Below are 25,196 nucleotides of genomic sequence, written 5' to 3' on the forward strand. Positions count from 1 at the left end.
TCTGTAAGTTCTGTTAAGAGTAACAAAAGTTGGTTCATTGTTCCTATTAAGAATATGAAGTTTAGTTCAGATGACATGATGAGCATTCGCAACACAACCGATTATGAGTTTCTTTTCCAACCGCTCACAGTGGTTGACCACTTGAGTCACCTCCTCTGATGGTAAGGGCAGAGCATCATCGTAAGGGAAGTAAGCAGATGCCAGGGTGAGTTCCTCATTCCCATCAATAGTAGAGGAGATGATTTTAACCACGGCGGTGTCCCTAGAGTGGTAGATTGAGAGCGGAAGGGCATGAGTGTCCTTGCGTACCAATACAATAGCTCTAGATGAAACATAATTACAGTCATAATAGACATAACCTGCACAGTTGAGACCAAGGATTTTAACTTTGGCAATCCAAGTTTTTGAATAGGTGCAACGTCAATTTGCTCCTTAGCAAGCCTTCGACAGAATACGGCGGAGGCTGCCTTACAGTGATAGTGATTTATCTGTACCATCTTTATACTCATAGCGACGGACCTAGTTTGGAGGTTGATCGGTGTTCCTGCCCATTCCAGCGGTGAGTGTGAAAACCACACCACTCCCGCTGGTTAGATTGGTTCTACCAGTCTTCCCCACTGATGTTCCATCTACTTGAGCCTCCATATCCCGGACCTCTTCGGGGTCCGATAGTTTGAATAATTTAAGGTCCTCTGTCAACGTATCCTCTTCCGAGGTATCGCTTAATAGAGGCTCTAAGTCTTCTAGTCTTTTGAAACTAGCGAGTCGTAAGACTCGGGTACTATACAGATGTGGGATTAACCACATCCTCTGCAATACTAACAGCTTTAGATTTGTTTCGGCGACAAATCCTGCCTCCTTGATGGCGTTGACAGACTCACCATCCATTTGGAAAATCCAACGGATGAAGTCGGTTCCTCGGCCTTTCCAAGAACCTTCCAACAGTTAGTGTTTAACGCCCCGTTGAAGACGCCTTTGAAGGACTTAAAGGTCCTTCGTCCCTTGTTCGGAGAACAACCTTCTAAGGTTTCGGCAGGTCACACGCTTTTTTTACAAAAAGCCTCATTCCCCGAAAAATCTGTTCGTTGAGGTCAAACTACTGGCATAGAGGAAGAGGGTTACCCGAAGGTATCCCATCTAAGCTCTTCAGAACCCCAAGCTGAATGGTGCCCATCTCCTCCACAGTTATGCAGTTCGAGGGATAGCCATCTTTAATCGAACCGATAGCTCCACTGAAGGTCAGATCTTTGGACCTTTTGGCAGCCTGCTGTTGGTAGCAGCACAAAAGAGAGAGCTAATAAGTTATTTTCAATCATATCTGACACATGCGCGCAACTAGGTTTCCCTTTGTAGTTATTTTGAAAGTGCGGTTACTGAAACTCGCTTATTACAATTGAGCGAAGCCTCAAATTTATATGGAGTGCTGTTGAGGAGTAACTAACAATTCACAGGCCAAACCACTAATAACAGAATCTTCCCCCTCTATATCTACTGGTGATGATTCTAAAAATGGATTATTGGTTTGTGCATGAACTCCTTAACATTTTAACACAAAGTAGTTAACAAAATTTTGTACACAATTCCTAAAATTAAATATGGAACACACAATAATGAAAGTAACATAAAAAGCAACAATATCAGTTTACAGTTCCAGTAGCGCATGCCATGACTTAATTAATAGCCGGAAATATTTATTTTTCTGCAAATAAACTTACATTTTTTCCAGTTCTTCGATCTTCTTTTCCAGTAAGACAAACAAATGAATTTCCTATGAAAGATGGAATTATAAAAATTAGTTTTGTCCATAATAGTATTAAAAAGAGAATACAACACGCATAGGAATTCATATCCAAATTATACACAGACGGTTTTAAATACACATTCCCTATACACTTTGTACATCAGCCTATATTATATTTTTTTGCAAATAAGTGCAGTGATCGAAGTTAGCTAGAAGAATATTATTTTTTTACATGAAATCATTTAGGGATAAGTCTAAGATTGTGTGAGGAGTATCAGTTGGTGTAAAAACCCTTAAATATGAAGCCTTTCACCAATTATGTAACAGAGTAAGGGAGTAACATATATTTTCTACCATAACATAAATTATCAATTATTTTAACTTACAGTCGCAATATAGTACTTGTTTTTCTAGTATAATTAGTTTTCCAGAGGTAAAACTTTAAAAAAGGCTAAATTTTGAAAGGAATTTAGTAATTTTACGGATTATAGTGCTATTATAATTGAGGGGGCGTTCTGAGTATTTGTTACAGAATTTAGGGGGTGGGGTGATGGGAGGTGTTGAAAAAGTAGATTTTTGGTTGCATAATTTGCAAATGGCATGTGTTCATTGGCTAGGGATAACATCATCTTTATTGAGGATATCTTTCTAGGCAAGTGCTAGTTATTTTACATAAAGGCGTCCACTACTAGTTCAATTAAAATAAATAGTATTTCTAAACATACAAATTTTGCTTTTCATTTTGATTTATACATAATGTTTTAGATAGTTCCTAAATGTTTGAGAAATATAATTTATTTAGATCACGTTTAAAGTTATTTAAGTCTTTTAATGCCCTTAAATCATTCGGTAAAGAAAGCACCTCTATATGATATTATTTTCTTGGAAGTATTGGAGTCTTGCAACGAAATAAAACAGATAGTAACTTGCTGCAAACTGCACCTCTTGTATTAAAGAGGTGTACTTACGCAGGTTATTGAAACAATGTGGAAATATAGAATGGTGTCAATCCTTCAAGAGCTTTAAAAACTAAGCAGGTCAAATGTAATTTTCTTTTTGACTCCAGAAAATGTCAATAGTTGTGTATGGACATATTTTGTTATACTAGTATTATTTTCCCCAAAAGAGTTCTGAAGTACTTGCCATTTGTCTGGCTGCGAATTATCGGCAGTTTCATATAATACAAAATGAGAGCTACGGAGGTCTTGTACCATAGGTTTAAAATGGGCATAGGTATACTGGGTGTTACGGGGAACTAGGTCATAAATTATAGAGCGTATTCTTTGGGTCCTACTGAATTGAAAATGTCTATTGATCATGGGTCCTAAAGCGTTTCGTTTCCAAAATCTGCCGTCAGAACACAAAAAAATATTTAAAAGTTATGTCCTGCATTCTGCCTTGATCCCAATTGTTTTCAGTTGTTACCCATTTGTTTTTTCCTGGGAATAGATAAATTAGTATCAAAAGTGCATTATGAAATCGGAAGTAGGCTACGTGTACTAGTGAATTTAATAATAATTAAGTTCTTTGAAAACGTCAACGCAGTTACAAATAACGATGTTAATTGAAATTGGATCTTTTTCATAATTTGACATTTAAGGTACAAGTATGAAAAGTAATAAAATAACAGAAACGGTTAAAAATGACCGCATCGGGCTCTGATACAGGCATGAGCCCGTCGTACGAAAGATTGTCGAACCCATTCGAAGATTCCGGGCGCGTTACCAATAGTGTCACAGTCGTAAATTATTCTTTGGCGCATGACGTCAATGTCGCGGACTTCAGATTTGTACACGAGGTCCTTGAGTTGTCCCCAATGAAAAAACTCGGGATAATTTAAATCCGGAGAGCGAGCTGGTCACGGAACTGGCCCCCCTCGACCAATGCACCCCAAAGGAAAGGTCCTTTCAAGGTGGTCCCTTACGTGCCTACTAAAATGTGATGGACCTCAGTCATGCAAAAAACACATTTGGGCTCGCGTTGCTAATAGCATGTCGTCCAATAACTCGGGTAAGATGTCTTGCAGAAAACGCAAATTCGCTAAAGCCATTTAACTGAGGCGGAAGAAAATAAGATCTCCCACAATGCCACACCAGACATTTACGCTAAATTGCTCTTGGTGTGTTTTAACCGAGGGGTGCGTCACTTCGAGGAATCTCGTACGGACTTTGATAGCAAACAAACGCCCTCATCATGGCCCAACAAAAGGCTTCACCATGGGAGGTCTGCCAGAGAACCCATCCTCGCACAGCTGAGGGCTAGAGTGACCTTATTTTTCCACTGCAACTACCATCGCCGATAAGGTTATCAAATGACAGATATGGAGCGAACCCAACACCCGGGCTCAGCAATCACGGACAACACCAGTCACCCCAGAGGGACCAAGCATAGGGGCCGATGCGTGCTGACGCGTGAACCCAGAGATCAGGCCCGACAGCCGGAAACGACACCAGTGACCCCATTAAGGACAATCCGGATAGGAACAGTGGGACCCGAGGGGTACTAGTTCCAGGATCATCGTCGAAAATAGTCTTTTGGGGACGACTCAATGACCTCGTGTACAAAACGGTCCACGACATTGACGACCTACGCCAAAAATAATTGACGGCTGTAACACTATTCGTAACACACCCGGAATCTTCTAACGAGTTCAAAAGTCTTTCGTACAGAGAGCTCATTATTGTATCAGAGCCCCCAAGGCGGTCGTTTTAAACAGTTTCTGTAATTTAATTACTTTTCATACTTGTACCTTGAATGTCAAATTATTAAAAAGATCCAATTTCAATTAACATCATTATTTGTAACTGCGTTGACATTATCAAAGACCTTAATTATTATTCAAATCACTAGTACACGTAAGGAAATAATGCATTTTTGATACTTATTTATCTAATCTCATATAAAACAAATGGGTAATAACGAAAAACAATTGGGCTCAAGGCAGAATACAGGACTTCACTTGTAAGATGGTTTTTGTGTTTTGACGTCAGATTTCCGAGGGCCTATAAATTTGAAACGAAACGCTTTAGGACCCATGTTCATTTGACGTTTTCATTTCAGTAGGACCCAAAGAATAAGCCCTATAATTTACGACAAAGTCTCCCGTAACACCCGGTATATGATAGGACACGTCATAAGATCGACATCGGTGAATTTATTTTGAGTATTATGCCTTCATTGGGTTTCTTTTCCTGGGTCTTTGAAGTTCGTGATTGCTAAACTTATTTTCTTCATGTTTAGTTTATGTACAGGTTAAGTTAAGATAAGATTAATACAATGTTAGGGTCTTATCGTTGGTTTTTTGCTTAAGTTTTTTTTTATCAATGAACGAGTTGAGTTTACGCGAACACATACAGCCCAACGGGAGAAGTACTTCAACTCCTGGATTTTCCTCTGCGGCTATTTGGAACAATCGCCCCGCCACATGTTTCCCACTTTTTAGTTCCACCTTACCAACGTACTTATTAAGGGGAACTTAATGGTGCAAAAATTATTAGCCGCAAATAATTAATTATAAAGATACACTAATTTTAAAGATGTACGAACCAGACGGTTCGGGGCGTAGAAACGGTAGAATTCCCTCCGCGGCGAAGAGAGCTCGCCGTCGCGCCGTTTTTGCCCTTTCGGAAATTAGCGGCCTTTACTGATTTTGAGTCGTGATAGAAATATGCTACTGTAGTAGACGTGGGGTCTAGGGATTAAAATGACGGTGCCCGAAACAAAAAGAAACATTTCACGAAACGTATTCATTTTCCGCTAACCATGCCCGATACCGGCTCAAAGCGTAGTTCCGCAAGTACGGAAGATATTTTTAACAATAGGTATTTTTGGTCTTTGTTTATTTTTTAAGGTGTATTATTTGTCAAGGATTACAGTAATTCAAAAAGTTTTAACCGCAATTTATTATTTAGAAAGATATGATAAATATAAAATTGTTGCTGTCAGCAATTTTTACCTCGTAGAATACGAAATATTTCGAGATTTTCTAGGGAAATACGAGATTTTTGTACATGTTGGATAAGGTAGGACTAATGACGAATTACATTTAACGACAAGATATTAAAAAAATTTTAAAAGTGTCCAAACCGAAAATGTGTGTTTTTTGACGGCGAATTTAATTCGCTAGATACTAGGGGGAAGTCCTATTTTGCATAATTTTGCAAAACTAGTGCGAACTGGCCAATTTCAAGACCTATTTTGCGGAAAGAATATTTTGCATACTTTTGCAAAACTAGTTCGAACTGGCAATTTTCAAGAAAAGCGCCCCCTCCTATATATTTGTTTTGATTGTGCTATAATATAGTACTTATCGCAAGGAATGTATTGCCCTTAGAAATTTTTTTCGGAAATGAATACTTAAGCAGATATGGTTAATTTAATATTATATACTTGATGCGTAAGGCTTGGTACTGTCCTCTAGGTCGCGTTATAGATGGCCCATGACTTTTTTTAGTATGGGGTTGGGGAGGCGCCGCGCGCCTCCAGCGCTCAAGCGAAGTGGGTGCGCGGCGCCGTCAGGCGCCAATGTATAGTCTTTGGGCAATTTTTAAATAACTTTATAAATAAAGCTTTGCACCATTGGAATCTCCTTAAAAGTACTTAAAGGGGGTCGAGAAATGGGAGCAAAGCGAGTGGCGGGGCTATTGTTCCAATTAACCTCACCTGCTAACAGACAATTTGCAAATTTAAAATACATTAGCAGCTTTGTGAACTTCTCACCTTGACTGCTATGTGGTTCTATGCTAGCTGAAAAGGCTAATTTGGAAATGTTGCTAAGTTAATTTTCATGTGAAAAAATCCCATTTTAAACTCGTACTAGTAGATTAAACCCATATAAGCGTTTCTAAAGAAGGCCTCAACATTTCAGAAATGGATGGAAAATGATGTAACAGAGCTTGGGTAGAATTTGCAAAGCAGTGAGGGTAGCAGCCATTTTGTCACAAAATATTCCCTTTTTCCTACCCCACACTTATGGTTTATTAGTTTATTGAAAATGTGGCAAATAATGTACTATATATTTTTTACCCTTATAATTGGCCCCTTAAAACCACTTATTCTTATCTCCCATTATTAGCTACTGATCTGGGTGTTTTTTTTAAATGGGGTTTATATGGTAAGAAATTTCTAGTCAGATTTCATAAAAACGGTGTGTTGCTTATGGCGTTTTCCATTGGAGTCCTCTGAGCGCTCCTAAATATAAAACGTGTTCCATTGGGACAAAAAGGGCAACTCCAAAAAGGAGGCACGTCTTCTATTGGCACTGTTGCTCCCTCGCGGTTTGATCCGAGCTGCCCAAACTTGAGGGACGGGGCAACCAAAAAAGAGCAAGTGACTCCGAGAAAAATTCGTATTCCATTGGAAGGGCTGGAAGTCTAGTCCTCCGAGCACCTAGCGGAGTTCTCCGTGGTAGAGCGATGACGTAGAAGGTCAATCCGGATCACGCTCGGAGCAGTCCCAATGGAAAACGCCATAAGTTGTAGATATTTCCCTTGGTTATTTTTCGTTCATTTAAACCTTACCATGTTATATATTTTATAAATGATTTTTTGTCTCTCCTTCTATTTTAACAAACCTATACCCAAATGATCCTTAGAGAAAGAAAATGACTGTATTGATAGTGAGGGTGGGGTAGCAAGGAAAAGGTGTGACTATGTTTTAGGTGAAATTTTGACAATGTGATGAATTCTTACAATGTTTTTAGTTAAAACTACTTACATTTGGTTTCCCGCTAAGCTGACCAATAATTTTCCCATTCAAACGTTCAATTTTCGATTGAAGATATTTGTTTTCTTTAATAACATCTTCCAATCTCAGATTGCTTTGCAATACTTTTTCTTCGAGAATTTTTATTTTAATTCTTTGAGAATCCAGAATTTCCATAAAATTTTGAAAATCGTTGTGAGAGTAATTGCCATTTGTAGTACATGTAATATCCATCAGATCAAATTTAGATTTAAAAATTTTCATCTGTAAAACACATTAAAATGCGGAATTACATTTCAAGAGTACAATTATTTCTAAGCAAGTTCCAAAAGCGCCTTTGGAGATTGAACACACAGTTTATATGAGGTACATTCAAGTATAAAGAACAACAAACATCATCATAACAAATTTTTTCAAAAGTTAGTGTGAGCAGAAGTATATATCTCGGTATCTTGCAGGTCCCATTGATTTTTAAAAAATGTTTAGGAAAAATAGTGTGGGTTGAAAACTGTCATATTGGTTTTCTAATACTATTTCATCCTGAAAATATGGTTTATCAATATTGAAATATCCCTATGCAGTATAATTTTTAAAATTTTCATCGTTAAGCTAAGTAATAGACTAGGTAAATTTTGAGCCACGATGTGGTTTACACATTCGCAATTTCATCAAGCCTGTAAAAGTACAAGTTTTAATATAAATAAATGCATTAATTCTTTGTGTAAGTGTTTAACCCAAAAAAGTAGTATATATGATATTCCACATTTTCACTGTGTCTAATAAGTGTGGCAGCCAAATAAAGAACAGAGAACCACTGTTGTACACTAAAAACATTATTTAAAAAGGCTATGCTATGGCCGTTTCGGCGCTAAAACTGGCATCGTCGTCAGGCAAAACTAATCTAGATACAATTTTTGGCCGAGAGTTATTGAGAGAAACAGAGTAAACATGGTTCGAGTGTAGGCACAAGAATAACAACATTACATTTTATACCAAAGCAATATTCCCCTGGTTAAGTAACTGTACATAGTGCATAGCAATCTCCTGGGCGGGGCCACAAATGTTGTTAATAAGTCGATTAGCAATTTTTAATTTTACAATTTCTATAGACTCTCTAATGTTCAATTTTATTGGGTTGTTTTCTCTAGAAATTAGTTTTGCATTGTTGGTGTCTATAGTGTGTGAAACCCCCCGAACATGTTCAACAATGGTCTTGGGCCTTTTTAATCTAAGATCCGCATTGTGTTCCTTTAATCTGGCCGATAGGCAACGTTTCGTTTGGCCTACATAGCCCATTGAGCAACTGCATGACAGTAAGTAGATTTCACTCTGGTCAGCCTTATCTACTGTGTCTTTTCTAGTTGGCAAATAATTTCCAATCTTGCTAATGCTGGGTTTGAAAATCAGTTTTACGTGATTATTTTTACACAGGTGGCCTATTTTTTCCGTGAGTTTGCTATAGGGTAATATTATGAAGTTGTCCTTCTTATCAAACGGTTTGAGTTTGGTGTGGTTCAAGGTTTCGGTTTTATTTTGTACAAAATAAATGATCTTATTGATCATTTAGTCCCCAGATTCTACCAATCGCCAAAAATACATAAAGAAGTACTAAAGTTTAGACCTATTGTCCCGAACATCAACTCTTCATCGGAACGCATCCCAAAATACATCGGAACGCATCGCAAAATACATCGTCAAACGCTTCGGATATTTAGTAAATAAACACAAATATACTTTAAAAAATTCTAAAGAACTTATACAAGATCTAAAGAAATCGGGTATAAATTGCAACGATACATTAGTATCGTTTGATGTAGTGTCACTCTTTACATCAGTTCCGGTTGACCAAGCACTGGAAGTGTTCAAATTAAGACTGAGGGAGGAAAGAATCAATTAACTCGAGATAGATGAAATTTTTATGTTAACTAATCTAGTGGTGTCAAGAACGTTTTTTCAAGTGAAGGGAAAATTCTATACGCAGAACCAGGGCCTATCAATGGGTTCGAGCCTCTCCCCTTTTCTTTGTGAGTTATTTTTAAATAACCTAGAAACTAAAGCCTTAATAATTCTCCGTTTCTGGAGGCGATATGTGGACGATGTTCTAGCTAAATGGAAACATAGTCTAAGCGATTTAAATGTATTCCTCGACTACTTAAACTCACAAAACCTTAATATAAAATTCACAGTAGAAGTGGAGTTAGGGGGGAAAATTCCATTCTTAGATACTCTAATCCAGAAGAACGACACATCGTTTACCACGACTGTCTATAGAAAACCTTTTGCTATTGTAGCACCACCACACTACAAATCCACACATCCCTTTTCTCAGAAAAAATCTGCTTTTCTCTCATACGTTGAAAGAGCGTTAAACAATTGTAGCGAACAATTGGAATATAAACACGAAATTAATTTGATTAGAATGGTAGCACTTAATATGGGTTTTGATTTAAATTTCATCAATAAGATCATTTATTTTGTACAAAATAAAGCCAAAACCTTGAACCATACCAAACTCAAACCGTTTGATAAGAAGGACAACTTCATAATATTACCCTATAGCAAACTCACGGAAAAAATAGGCCACCTGTGTAAAAATAATCACGTAAAAACGATTTTCAAAAGAATTAGCAAAATTGGAAATTATTTACCAACTAGAAAAGACACAGTAGATAAGGCTGACCAGAGTGGAATCTATTTACTGTCATGCAGTTGCTCAATGGGCTATGTAGGCCAAACGAAACGTTGCCTATCGGCCAGATTAAAGGAACACAATGCAGATCTTAGATTAAAAAGGCCCAAGGCCATTGTTGAACATGTTCGGGGGGTTTCACACACTATAGACACCAACAATGCAAAACTAATTTCTAAAGAAAACAACCCAATAAAATTGAACATTAGAGAGTCTATAGAAATTGTAAAATTAAAAATTGCTAATCGACTTATTAACAACATTGATGGCCCCGCCCAGGAGATTGCTATGCACTATGTACAGTTACTTAACCAGGGGAATATTGCTTTGGTATAAAATGTAATGTTGTTATTCTTGTGCCTACACTCGAACCATCCCTTACCAAAAAATAAGTTGGTTTTTAGTTGGTATTTAGTTGGTTTTCACATTTAAGTTGGTTTTTAGTTGGTATTTAGTAGGTTTTCACATTTAAGTTGGTTTTAAGTTGGTTTTAAGTAGGTTCAAGTTGCCAGCATATTTTAATAAACTATTTAAAGAGGTAATAAGTTGTTTTTAAGTTGTTTTTAAGTTGGCTGGAAAATACTCATTTTTTGAAGTTGGTTTTAAGTTGGTTTTTAGTGGTCAGATAATTACTTATAATTTTTAAGTAGGTTATAAGTTGGCTTTAAGTGGTCTTTATTAAGAGGTCTTTTTAAGTAAGTTTTAAGTTGGTTTTAAGTGGTCTTTATTAAGAAAGCTTTTAGTTGGTTTTAAGTTGGTGTAAAGTGGTTTTTAAGTAGGTTTTTAGTTGGTATTTAGTTGGCATTTGTTCCAAATACGAACTTAAAACCAACTTAAAAAGTTACAAGACCACTTATTTTTTGGTAAGGGATGTTTACTCTGTTTCTCTCAATAACTCTCGGCCAAAAATTGTATCTAGTTTTAGCGCCTAAACGGCCGTAGCATAGCCATTTTTAATAAAGTTTTTATTGTACAACAGTGGTTCTCTGTTCTTTATTTGGTTATAACATGTACAAGTTAGTCCTAAAACATATTTAAGTGTGGTAGTTTTAAGAAAATTTCATCTTTATGTCATTTAACGATGTTACAAGTTATATCTTTCCCTGAAAGGCGTGCATTTTGAACTTCTGGAGCTACACTTAATACATAATTCACCCGAATAAGATGAAAAGAAAATCTCTTTTATGCGTTATTGTTCAAAGTTTAATGATTTATCCAAAGTTTTATATTACTAATGTATATTTCAAAACTTCATACATTCTTAATTTGCTCAGTAGAAAATTGAGGAAAATACCACTCAGGTTGAATGAGGTAATTATTGTAAGAGGTTAATAAAAATATAACCTTTTGTAATGCACATTTTATGTACGCATTGTTAAATCTAGGAGCAACAAACACAACACCCCACACAAGGAGAACGCAACCCGTCAAAAGTCGTGGATTTTCTAGTGTACGTTTTTCATTGGCTAGACGCTTTAGCGCCTGCTGCCGTCGGAAGGGGAAAATTCGGATATTGTCTCCCCCCCCCCGCCCGTAAAACGTTCAGCGTAAAGGCTCGTGACGCTCGTCCAATGAAATTCGTACACAACCCTCTGTTAGCGTGTTTAAAGGCTAGCTGCCCTTACCAAAAAATAAGTGGTCTTGTAACTTTTTAAGTTGGTTTTAAGTTCGTATTTGGAACAAATGCCAACTAAATACCAACTAAAAACCTACTTAAAAACCACTTTACGCCAACTTAAAACCAACTAAAAGCTTTCTTAATAAAGACCACTTAAAACCAACTTAAAACTTACTTAAAAAGACCTCTTAATAAAGACCACTTAAAGCCAACTTATAACCTACTTAAAAATTATAAGTAATTATCTGACCACTAAAAATCAACTTAAAACCAACTTCAAAAAATGAGTATTTTCCAGCCAACTTAAAAACAACTTAAAAACAACTTATTACCTCTTTAAATAGTTTATTAAAATATGCTGGCAACTTGAACCTACTTAAAACCAACTTAAATGTGAAAACCTACTAAATACCAACTAAAAACCAACTTAAATGTGAAAACCAACTAAATACCAACTAAAAACCAACTTATTTTTTGGTAAGGGTGCGTTCTCCTTGTGTTTGTTGCTCCTAGGTTAAATACTAGTTTCATTAAATCGAGGAAACAGCAATGATATTCTACTTTTTATTGCAAACCTGGGTGTTAAGATTAAGTATTCCCTTCTCTAGCTAACTAACAACTGAATCCAATTATCCTCCTTTGCTCTCCCTTTCTGAACTAAATTCTGCCAACTCCTCTCAATACCAGCACCAACTCCACACAATAGGTTGCCCTTGTCCTTACACTTTCACTAATTGAAAACTCTATCTTCTAATTGAATACATAACAGCTTAGAATAAAAAAATATGACATCATTGGTAAAAGCTTGCATGACACTGCAATTAATTGATAAATTTGGCAGCTAACATCTTTTACTGTTCACACTACTTATTTAAAACTAAGTGTTTATGGTACGTTGTAAAAAAAGGTCATAACCATATTTTTAATTTCTGTATCCTTGTAAAATTTGCAAGCATCATCAAAAGGCAATCTTGTCTGTACTGCCACATCCTTAACCATCACTATGTCTTGTCCACACCCAACTAAAAAAAAACAAAAAATTATACTCGGAATAATTAGTCATTAGGAAGTCACTGGTTCAGTTTGTACAATACTTTAAGAAGTAAAATAATCCATACTAAAAACAAATTTAGTTTGAATTGAGTTTAGTTCCAATGGGCCCTTCAATTACCTCCAATTTATAGATGATATTTTACTGTGTAAAATATTAATTTGTCTAAAATAGTATTTTACATAATGTGTCATGAAATAATTATAACTTTTAAATAAAATTATAATTACCAGTTTGGGTAATAACCACTGATGAAATGTCACTTGTATTCATAACATGGCATTTTTCCTCTAATTCATGAACCACTTTGGCATATGCTTGCTAGAAAAGAAAATGGAAAATTCTGGTCTCATAGATGGAATTGTAGAACGTCGTAGACAATAAAGGAATTTAATTAACAGAGTAGCTTCAAACAATAAATTCAGAGTTAATAATAATAATTATTATGTGTAGTTTTTTAAATTAAATTAACTGATGGGCAAAATTGGGGGAAAAACTCTTTTAAAGTGGACAGACAGACAGAGGAGTTACATCAGGAGTTACATAGGCATGCCAACTAATTCTAAATGATTTCTGAAACTTGAGAGCCACTTAACAACATGCAAAAGTTTCCTTTTTTTAAGTAAAAATTAAGTGTTAGTTGGGGATATAAGGCCCTGTAAACTAGAAAAAAAGTATAACCTGTTGCTATTAGTCCCATCAAAGTATGATAGGAACAGTGGCGGATACAAGTGTCAGAATTTATGTACCCTTAAGATTTAAACCACACCACAGAGGTCTATCAGTGGCGGATACAGAAAAAACTCAAGGGGGGGAGGGGACGCTAAAAGACATAGTGAGCAATGGGTGTAATAACAAATCATCAAGTCACATGGCGAGGGCGCCCCCCCCCCCCCCCATATGTATCCGCCACTAGGTCGGAAAACCTCATAGGTCTATAATGCAATGATTTATTTGTGTGTTAAACCTTAGATCTAATGAATTAGCTCTGGGGTGAACAAGTTTCTGATCCTAAAGATCGCCTTGAAATCATTATTCTCAAAATAGAGATCGCCATGTTTAGAGTAGTTATTTTTAACTATAAATTTTTTTATTATGTTTTAGGGTCATTTTGAAGGTTTAAATTAACAAAGTCAGGATTGTAATTTACTAAAGTTTGCTCATTTGGTAAGCCTGACTTAGCTGGAAACAATTCAGAATTAAAATGTAATTTCATTGGCCAGCACTATATTCTCAGTATCCATGTTATTTCTCTGAAGGAAGAAATAAATATACAATTGTTGAGCTGTATTTCCACTATTAACTACTCGCTATTACTTCCATGACTTAGATCAAAAGACTTTTAACAAGAACGAATTTATGTCCATGCTCGTATACTTTTCAGTAGCTTTACAACATTTACAATGTAGAGATGTGTGAGGTTTTTTTTAATGACCTACGTCCAAATCCTGTATGGGCTGGGTCAGTATTTCTTTATCAAAATTTTTGAAACGTATTATATTATATGGCAATACAAAATATTTCATTTCATTTGTTAAAAGATTTAATTATTGAAAAGTTTAGTTCATCACTTTTAAAAAAAAATGTGTAGATAAATGTAATTATACAAAATTATGTGGTAGATACATATGTAGACATAGTTAGCACTTCATGTATCAATCAAGGTTTTTTAGGATCTATAAAGTTCTTGTTATAACCTACTTTTAAAGCATCATGATGGTCTTGGAGAGACCTAACAACATCAACAAACTGTTGATCTCTGTTTTTCATCTCAACAAAAATTTCTTTAATTTCAGTTTCAAAGGAAGTTAAAACCTGAAAATTAAATAGAATCAGTATTGATTTTGATTGAAATCGTGTTTTTATTTAAACCATGCTAAACATAATCACTTAAATGCTCAAAAGTATATGCCTCAGTATAACATCTCAGTGGGAACACAGCATGACTAAAAAATTTAATAATTAAGCTATAATTAACGCCAAAATACACCATTTAACAAATTAGTAAAAGTAAATAAATATTATCATGCAGAATCGTTGTTGAAGTTCTGTAGCATCACAATTGGAATTTTCCCATACCTCCCCAAAGTTACACTTTAAAAACCTGCCTCTTTTTTAAGATGTGCTTTGGTTTAAATTTTACAAAAACGTTTTATATGTAAATGACTATATTTAGAAGATCCACGAACATAATGGTCATATTTTCCAACAGCACGAAAAAGAGGGAGATGATCATAGGCATGATCTTTAATAGAGTTGGAAGACAAAATTTAAAGAAACCAGATTGATTTAATTGACTTCAAGCATTAAGGGGATTGGGAGCAGTGTTGAGAATTGTCTTAATATAGTCACCTTCAGTAAGTGTAAATAAATTTATTTTTTGCCCATATCAATCATTTAACTTGAAAAACATTCTTACTGGATTAGGAACTTTTTGAATAATGCTGAGTTTGTTGGTCATGTCTGAATTAAGATTCTGCAACACAGAAACTTTCTTTTTTTCCTCTAAAATTTCTTTTTCTAGATGAGCTATTTTAAGTTGAAGAACTTTGTGTGAAGCTGTAGCTATTTTTAACGAATTCTACAAAAGTGGAATCATTAATAAGTAATTAAATCATTACCAATTTGTAATTTTCAAAAAAAACTAAAAACTATTCATTAGGTTTGATGAATTACCCTGAAGAAGTATCCACAAAACAAATAAACATGTGGGCAAATGCTGAATCTAATAATTAAAGAATTTAGAAGTTTATGATCAAAGAGATCAAAGTTTCACAACAAATTTAATTTGGCTAGGAAATCACTCCCTCAATATTAGGGGTCAAGGCAATTTCACCAAAAATGACCAAGGCGTAACTAGCAAACTACTGGACTGATCTTCAAGAAAATTTCAGAATCGTGTTTTATCATCAAAAATAACCCAAGAAAGAAGTTTTCAGGGTTATCTAAAAATATAAGGTGCCCAAGGTGATAAAATCTGTCGTGGAATTACCCAAAGGTTAGATTTACGATAATTAGGAAACTTCTAAATAGCTCTTGATTTCTGCTACAAATTGCTGGAAAACAAAACTAAATTCATAAAAATTCAGAATGTTAACAAAATCACAAAAAAGTTAGGCCTACATCAAGAATGAATTCAGGTACCCAAGAATGTTGGACCTCATACCATACTTTTAGGTGCTATGGAAACTATACAACCTTGAACCATTTTATTTTCGGGTCAAATCTGGAGTACGGGTACATGAAAATGGAGCCGTCACGGAACTTCGGAAGCATGCTGCTTTAAAACAGAAAGCCAAATCTAGTCAAACAATCCAACCAAACGTTAAATATATACGAGACATAAGTGGATCAGAGTTACTAGAACAGATGAATATTTTTTAAATTGATGATAAGTTTTAAAATCAAAACTAAACGTTGCATTCCTAAAACATTGACGTGAAACGCTCAGTCCTAGCTCTGTTGTGCAAATAATGACTCTGAAGGGATTCATTATAACATTTGGTTAACTTCTTTCTATACATCGTATCTGTTTTTCTGAAGAAAGAATTCCGTAACAATGGTCATGCAAAATATGGCTATTTGACAAGCTGAAATCAACATATCATTATTTCAGTAAAATTAACAATCAAAATTTATTTTACCTTCAAAGCTACGGTTATCCACCTTAAGCCTTGGTTCCGCAACTTGAGGAAAATATACTTAACCAGTTCTCGAGGTAATTATAGAAAAGCTACCTTCTCGACTATTATTTAAAACTAAACTGGTATTCAAATTAAATTTCTTACAAATATTTCAACCAAACTAGGATACAATTCACATTTGGCCCAATTTGGGCCAGAGATGCTGAATAACTTGGAAAAGATCGGGCCACTGGAATAACGTGGAACCGGAATAACGTGGAATCTGAATAACGTGGAAAATGTTAAAACCAGAATAACGTGGAAACTGAATAACGTGGAATCGGAATAACGTGGAAACTGAATAATGTGCAAAATGTTAAAACAGGAATAACGTGGAAAGTAGTTTAAGTTGCATATGCCTAAAAGTAGGCTTAAATACTAAACTTACCCTTTTAATTTCTAAGAGCACTATTTCTATTGATTATACAGACTTTTAACTAATCATTTTTTCTTTATGCTTTTCTCCTTCATGTCCCATAATACGCGAGGACTTAACGATTTTATTTAGTTCTTAAAGAAAATAAACAACATGAGAAAATATAAGGTCATGTTCGCGTGCTGGCAAGAAACCTTAATTAATTGTGCTCCAATTACCCGGCCACCTGAATTAATGGCTTCAAAAGTCGCTTGATGACTTAGCCCTAAGGTAGTGCCTTGGGTATTAGCCTAGCCTAGCTGAGCTGAGCTTTACTATTAAAGTTCCAAATCCTTATATTAATATTTTATGTTGTTTTACAAACAACAGAGCTGGTATATTGTAGGTGTCAGTTATGACTTAATTTCTTTTTAATAATAAAGGAATTTTGGTATCTGACATTGTCCAAGGTTTTCTACAAAGAATCAATTTACTTTATAATTGTTATTTCTCTCAAGTAGACTATGAGGCTGTAAAAATGACTGAGTTAGGAAGGAATGATATAGAGGATATTAATCCTCATAACTTTATTGTCGTTAGTGACTTCAATTGTACATTGAATCCTAAAATAGATAGATACACTCCTTTAAGAAAAATTGAAATATTTCATATCATTGGTAATTTTATCAAACAATATGTTTAAAATTTGGAGTTGAGCAGCTAAATTAAATTAAATTAATGCTGCCATTATCTTTATATTCCTATTCCACGTTATTCCAGTTTTAACATTTTCCACGTTTTTCCAGTTTAAACATTTTCCACTTTATTAATTTTCCACGTTATTCCGGTTTTAACATTTTCAACGTTATTCAGGTTCCACGTAATTCCATTACATTTTCACGTAATTAAAAAATAAATGTCAGAGAGCGCTGCGTGATTAAAAAAGCAGACGAATTTTAACAACAAAGTATGCTAGGGTGGTACCAGAGGCTGAAGCTATGGTTCAACATTCTTGGGTACCTGAATTCATTCTTAGTCATTATACAAATAGTCTGAACTACAGATTTTTTATAAAATTGCATGTGCATTATTATTATTATTATTATTATTAATGAAGGGGTGAAGGGCTAAGGAAATGCCCGTTCGCGCACGTCGACCAGAGGTCCATTGTGCAAACCCGAACCTTAAGACTTAAAAAGTCCAATATCCGACACAAAATGGAGAATCCTCTTGGCCGGCATATTATAGAAATCAGAAGTTTCCAGTTGATGCATACCAAGATGCTCGAATCTTTGGGCTGCGTAGTAATCGCACCTACAAAGCACATGAGAGGCGGTTTCCTCCTCAGCCTGACAGGCCCTACAGATTGGATCATCACTGATTCCAATCAGGTGAATATGTCTGTTAAGGAGACAATGACCTGTTAGTAGGCCAACGACCAACCTGATATTAGATTTGGAGAGCGAGAGCAGCTCTTTGGCTCTCTGCCTAGAGGGGCCCGAGATAAACTCTTTAGCCTGCCTTTGGCCATCCATCTCAGTCATGGAGTTAGAGATAAGGCCGCGAACTATGCTAGAGGGGATAGGAACGGCAGGTTCCGGACCAAAGAACTCAGCCTCTGCCCCTTTCTTGGCTCTGACATCGGCCCTCTCATTACCATAGTACCCCCGATGGCCAGGAACCCAATAGAGCTGAACTTTATTGTTGGTGCCTAGCTCCGAGAGGAGGTTTAAACAGCTATAAACCAGTTTTGAAGAGACCTGAAACTGGTTGAGAGCCTTAAGGGCTGCTTGACTATCCGAATAAATTTGGATAACCTTGCCATGAAGCTTCTTTTTAAGACAAAAATCAACACAGAAGCAGATAGCGGCAATTTCCGCCTGAAAAACACTAGCATAGACACGAAGGCTTTCAAAGAAGCCGAGATTGCTAGTAAGACAATACATTACCGAACCAGGTTCAGAGTGGGTCTTAGACCCATCGGTAAACCAGACGATTTCTCCTCTGGCCCCGAGGGTACTAAGATTGGCCCACTCTGTACGGCTTGGAAAATAAGTATTGAAGGACTTACTAAAATGTAGCTTCATAGTCATCATATCAGAACCCATGAGATAGACAGGTAACTGACATGAAATTTCCCGAAAGATCTTGGTGTGGCTATTATCCCAAGTATTCGCCTTCCACCAACCATTCTGGTTGAGCCTGTAGGCTCCCATAGCAGCAGCTTCCTCTATGAAAAGATGAAGAGGAAGAATGTTCAGGAGAATTTCTAGAGAAGCACTTGGGGCTGTTCTCATAGCTCCTGTGATGCTAACACAAGCCAGCCGCTGTAGGGTGCGCAGATCGCTCTGCACAGTCTTAATTCGGACTCTTGGCCACCAGACCAATGCAGCATAAGAGAGCAATGGTCTGATGATCATGGTGTACAGCCAGAAGACCACTTTAGGGCTAAGCCCCCATGACCTGCTAACTGCACTTCTGGTCCTCCAAAGTAACATCTTGGCCTTCTTAACTATAGAGTCAAGATGGGGCTTCCATGTTAGTTTGTTGTCAAGAATAACACCGAGGTACTTCACCTCCGTGCTTTCGCTCAAAATAGTCCCAAATAAAGAGATATTATTAAAAGAGTTTTGCAGCCTTTTACGAGTAAAAGGAACAAGAACCGTTTTATTAGGATTAACCATAAGATCAACTTCCCTGCACCAGTTTTCCACTGATGCAAGAGCCCTTCTTACTAAATCGCTAATAGTGTTGGGGAACTTTCCCGTAAAGATGATGGCGATATCGTCGGCATAGCCGAAGCAGCGGCACCCATCCCTGTCTAGCCTCACCAAAAGTTCATCCACAACCAGGCACCACAGCAGAGGTGATAGAACACCACCTTGCGGGCAACCACGGCTGGTGGTGACCATAAGGGATTCACCGAGCAGGGAGGATACCACCACACGATTTGTCAGCATAGCTTTGAGCCAAAGACACAGAGTGTTATTAATGCCAAAGCGCTTAGCAGCCTTCATGATGACTGCGCTGGACACCTTATCAAAAGCGCCCTCAATATCAAGGAACACTGCTAATGCTATTTCCTTAAAGTTAATAGCCCTTTCAATGCAATTGGTTATGCCATGAAGGGCAGTCTCAGTAGATTTGCCTTTTTGGTAGGCATACTGAGCCGTCGAGAGAGGTGTATGAGAAATAACCTCTCCCCTAATACCAATTTCTCCAAAATCTTTAGAAAAAAGGAAGTCAAACTGATTGGCCTAAAGGCCTTAGCCTCGAGATAGTTAGATTTCCCTGGCTTCGGGATAAAGATTACCCTGGAAAGTTTCCAGGTGCTGGGAATATATCCAAGGGCAATACAAGCCCTATAGATTCTACTCAGCATTGGGCAGATAATGTCAATGCCCTCCTGCAACAGAATGGGAAGTATCCCATCTGGCCCCGGAGACTTATAGGGCTTAAAAGACTTTATAGCCCAAATAAGTCTCGAGTGCGTGACAATTTTATTCGCCACCGCCCAGTCCTCCCTTTTGGTACGTGCAATCCTAATAGGAAGGGGGTCAGAATCAGTACTGTTCGTAATTCTGGAGTTGGGAAAGTGTACATCTAACATATGAGTTAGAGTCTTCTTACCCGACGAAGAATGACTGCCATCTTTCAACTTAATAGTGTCTTATCGTTGGCCATAATTTTCATTAACTTTGCCGTACTAGGAATATCAGAGATATTCTCACAGAAATTCCTCCACGAGTCCCTCTTGGCCTCACGGATGGCCTTATGGTACTCAGTGAGGGTTTGCTTGTAGGCAACCCAATCACCCGACCTCTTAGCTTTGTTAAAAAGCCTCCTAGATTCTTTGCGAAGCCTGCCAATCTCATGGTTCCACCAAGGAACTAGCCTTGGCTGGTTGGTAGACTTCACCGGACAGTTACGGTGGTAGGAGTCGATAATGGCATGTTGCATTGCATGTGCATGTACAGCTGTGCTAAAATTTTACGCTTGTAAGTTTGATTTTCACAGTAATTTTGGTGCAGTAAATTTTAATTCTGTACCTCAGTTATCCCTTAGCATAATGGTACAGTCCCGATCAAACATTTCTGGCAGTTTTCTCTTGGCAGCCATTTTGTTTCTATTTTAGGTAGAGTGCCAAATGAGGGCTTCTATGATATAATGAAAGAATACCCTCACGAGAATTATGTGCATTAAAAATTAATGCCCAACCACCGTTAAAGCGCAAGCAAAGTCGGAAATAGCCAAACCCCTCCAAAATGACGTCCTGAAAAAAAGAATAAAATTTGTCGTGTCTACGCTTGTGTGAAGCGTCATAATAATCGGAAACTAATTCTGGTTTCATTTTTAAAATCGGATTTGTGGTTGTTAAGTTACTGAAGAAATAGTGATGACGGAAAACATGAAAATTAACCATATTTTAATTTTTAAGTGAAACAAAGCAAGCGTGAAAGTAGTATTTAAAATAATATCGCTCAAGACCATGACATTTTTTGCTTCACCCCAAATACTGAAGTCAAAAGCTCATAGAATTGTGTATGATAAAAGTTGCACTTCTAATTAAGGGAATTAGCTAAAGTATAGAATTGAGTAAATTAGACTCTTTTGGTTGAATTCGCCCATTTTTGGGTAAATAAGAGCTAATTAAAGAAAATTCCAGTGAATAAGGGTAATATTAAGGAAATGTGTAAAATGATATTAAAATTTGTTAAATCCAAGATTATTGAGTTAAATTAAACTGAATTGGTTAAATGATAATAAATGTGGATAAATGCAAATAAATTAAGATATTATTATAAAGTAAAGTTGGTTAATTGATACTAAACTGGAAAAACTCAATTAAATTGGGTAAATCTTAAAAACATTTGGGTAAATGTTAATAAATGTGGGTAAATTCGAAGAAAATTGGGTAAATGCAGGTAAATGTTAATAAAATTAGGTAACTGAGAAAAAAATTGGGTAAATGCGAATAATAATAATAATAATAATAATAATATTCAGCTAGGCTAAAATTGGATAAGTGTGAGCCAATGCGAATAACTGTGGGTAGATACTTATATTTTTTAATAGCTTATATCTTGATTTAGTGGCGGATAACTGGTTTTTAGTGATCTATTATTTCTAAGTAATATATAACTTATTTTTTATTGTTTTTAGTGGCGTATAAAGAGGTTTAGTGATGTAGAATTTGTTTTACTCAGATTTAAATAATTTAAAATTTTTAGTTTTTTGTTAAATTTTACTCACATATTTTGTAAGAAAAGCAATTTTTTTTTTCAAATACATTTATTTTCACTGCATATTATTTTAGAGAGGGTATTCTTTCATAGAAGCACTCATTCGGCTCTCTACCCAAAATAGAAACAAAATGGCTGCCAAGAGAAAATGGCCAGAAACCTTTGATCGGGACTGTACATGTACTACTATTTTTGTCAAAATCTGTGTTACGTGCTTGGAATTTTTGGGCAAATTTGTTAAAATTTTGAAATCTCACTAACATTTGGTATCTTGCTCTTCACTTTTGCATCTTATTGAATGGTATATCAAGAGTTATTTAGAAGTGTTTTAAAATTGTTAATTAAAGTTATGTTTTACGCTGTTGGCTTGCGTGGCATGAAGAACTTTGTCACCTTATTAAAAGCCATTAAAACTTGCTATTAGATGTATTATTAATACATTTAAGAAATGTTATACTTGAAATTTCTATGTGTAACCCTAAGATCAAACGTTTAGTGCGAATCGTCTTAATAGTTTTCGATATGTTCAACAAAACCCCATTAGTACAAAAATTAGGCTTAACAAGTAGTGCTAGTGTCGCCCGTAAGAAAAATAGGAGGAGTACATATAGAGGGCCCTTTCCATTGTCGAACACTCCATACCCAGGCTCCATTGAGTTAGGTCATGCGATTAATTTCTGTGGTTTAACATTTTAATGTATAAAATGTAGCGCTAGCCAATTTTTGTTATAAAATTAAGCCAGGTTAAGTTATGAATATGCAACCAACACTACTCCATGGACCCAGATATCCCATACCCATGAGCGTTACAATGTTTGGAGCTGCAAAATTATTTTTCAGAAAGTGAATAATATTGAAAAATTCTGGTTTCATAGCAGCTTAATAATCTTCCCCAAAATTTAAATTTTGGGCAGTCATTGTGGTCACACCTGCCATATTATAAAAATTTTATTACAATTGCTTAACTCATGCTGCGATATGAGTTGATATGATATGGAAGTGATTATGTACTTATTGAACAGTTTCATGCCTATAATTTTATGAGTAGAACCCACAAATCTTAATTCTAGAAAACAGTTTTTCGTATATATTTTCTCATTATAATAATATCAACAGTTCCTTACATTTTCATGAGACAAGTCATCTAAATTTTCCTTTAAACTTTTAACTTCATTTCTTGCTTCACTCAGCGCCAAGGATAACTTCTTATTTTCCTAATAAAAATTATACACTAGGCCTAATCATATCAAATTTATTTTTAAGAAAACAGATAAAAGATCTGAAATTAAATGTGAAAAGTAAAAATACAAATGGTAAGAGTAAATAAGAAGATAAAAAAAATGTGCTGTCAGGGCTGTGTGGAAACCATTCTGCTAATTTAGTATCACATGCCTTTTCTATTGAAATTTCCAAAGGGAGTGTTGGCACACCCTAATAGCATGCTCGTAGGTTATTTTCCATTAGCTGAAGGAATTTTCCCCCTGCACCTCCCTGTGTGCTATAAACTACTGGACTGATGGATATATTGTTCTCAGAAAATTGACAAGAGGCTACAATGCTCAATAAATTTAAATGGAACATTTTTTTACTCCATCTTTGAGTAACAGAGTCTACAGGAGCAATGTATCGGTTGGGTGGTAGATGTCACCAATAACTGGCAGCCCTCAAAGGTATTTCCTATTCTAGGCTAGGCTAATACCCAAATTAGCCTAGCTGATTATTATTATATTATCATAGTGATACTTTTATTGCCATTAATTCAAGTGGCCAAGTTACAATGCTCTCTATGCTAAGCAAGCCAACAGCTCCCTACACTAACAATTACGGTTAACCTCAAAAAGTTTTAATAGAAAGGGGAAACAAAAGAAGTCGGGCCAAACCCTTTAACCAGAGGGGAGAGATCTTGCAAACTCAACACAAGGAGTTGTTCTGTGTGCCACAAACTGGGATGGAATCCGGCTCCTCTTTCTGTGAGGCAAAAGTGGCAGTGCTAACCATTCCACCAGCTCACTTGCTAATTTTTCTCTACCACATAGCTTAGGATTTAAGAAACTGAACTCTCCACTCATTTGGTACTCTTATAGGCTTTATTACTTCAAAACTCCAATGGAGCTAAAATGGATAATTAATTTTTGGGGAATGACCAGTGTAGCATTTCCGGCCACATAGCTTAGTTTCCAATAGAGCGCAAAATAATGTTTCTTTACATTGGGTGGAGTTGTTTCTAGTTTAAATTTATTTGAGCTACTTACCAATAATTTTACAACTACTTAAGCAGTTCACAGACTTTAAAGCAAGTGTCGGCTCTAGTATAATTGCGTTATTTATCGACAGTTGTCGCCACTGTGCAAATTTAAACAAGTTGATTAGGCACATTACCCAGCACAATTTACCTATATGGCGTGGCCCAAAAGCATGCTTTTAGCTCATTGGGTATTGGTAATAATGTATCAGAAGGATTATTTGTAATCATGTGCTCAGTCGACCTCGCTTGGATTGGCTTTTCGGCAAACACGTAATTTTCGACTTGAAAATAAACGATAAAACGTTTTTGAAAGTTGATACTAGGTGGAAGCACCTTCCCGGCAATCTGAGCAACCATAGCCATCTTTGATACATAGACGCAATCAAAAATAACGTAGGCAATGATAGAGCCGACACTTGCTTTAATATAGATTTTGATTTATACCTGATTCTCAGCGTGATAAATTTCACTCGGATTTGAGACATCTTTTCTTAACTCTAGTTGTTCTACTTTCCCTCTGTACAATAAAGAGAGTTAAAAAAAATATTATTTGATAAGGTACAACAAGAATCATAGTTAAAAAAAAGAAATAAGACCATTTTTGAAAACCCATAAACCCATGCCAGAAATTCACAGAGGTTTTCAACAAAATTTTTTGATAAACGTGCTGTTTATGAAGGGTTAAAATTTGTCTTTTAGACATAGGATTTGTACTTTCATATCTATTGAATGGAAAATTTCAGGTTTTTAAAACATAAATATTGTATAGGAGTTTTGGAAGCATGATCCCTCTGGGTTGTTTCCAAAATTTATGTTTGCTGGGTACTTTGTTAAAAAAATAACAAGTTTTGGAAAGGTACATGAAAAT

At 36.0% G+C, this 25,196-nt stretch overlaps 1 protein-coding gene across 1 annotated transcript in view; it reads right to left on the reverse strand.

The window, feature by feature from the left end:
• Positions 1–25,196, reverse strand: part of LOC149955577 (uncharacterized) — a 40,082-nt gene that overhangs the window by 8,531 nt on the left and 6,355 nt on the right. The window contains exons 5-12 of the mRNA XM_090165327.1: positions 24,773–24,845; positions 23,208–23,297; positions 15,222–15,383; positions 14,504–14,617; positions 13,033–13,123; positions 12,667–12,773; positions 7,457–7,708; positions 1,716–1,768 (exon numbers count right to left, since the gene is read on the reverse strand). Coding sequence (XP_090021453.1) covers positions 1,716–1,768; positions 7,457–7,708; positions 12,667–12,773; positions 13,033–13,123; positions 14,504–14,617; positions 15,222–15,383; positions 23,208–23,297; positions 24,773–24,845 — 942 coding nt within the window. The remainder of the gene's footprint in view (positions 1–1,715; positions 1,769–7,456; positions 7,709–12,666; positions 12,774–13,032; positions 13,124–14,503; positions 14,618–15,221; positions 15,384–23,207; positions 23,298–24,772; positions 24,846–25,196) is intronic.

This window comes from Leiobunum rupestre, chromosome 2 (assembly GCF_980474605.1).
Source record: "Leiobunum rupestre chromosome 2, qqLeiRupe1.1.hap1, whole genome shotgun sequence".
Lineage (NCBI taxonomy): Eukaryota > Metazoa > Arthropoda > Arachnida > Opiliones > Sclerosomatidae > Leiobunum > Leiobunum rupestre.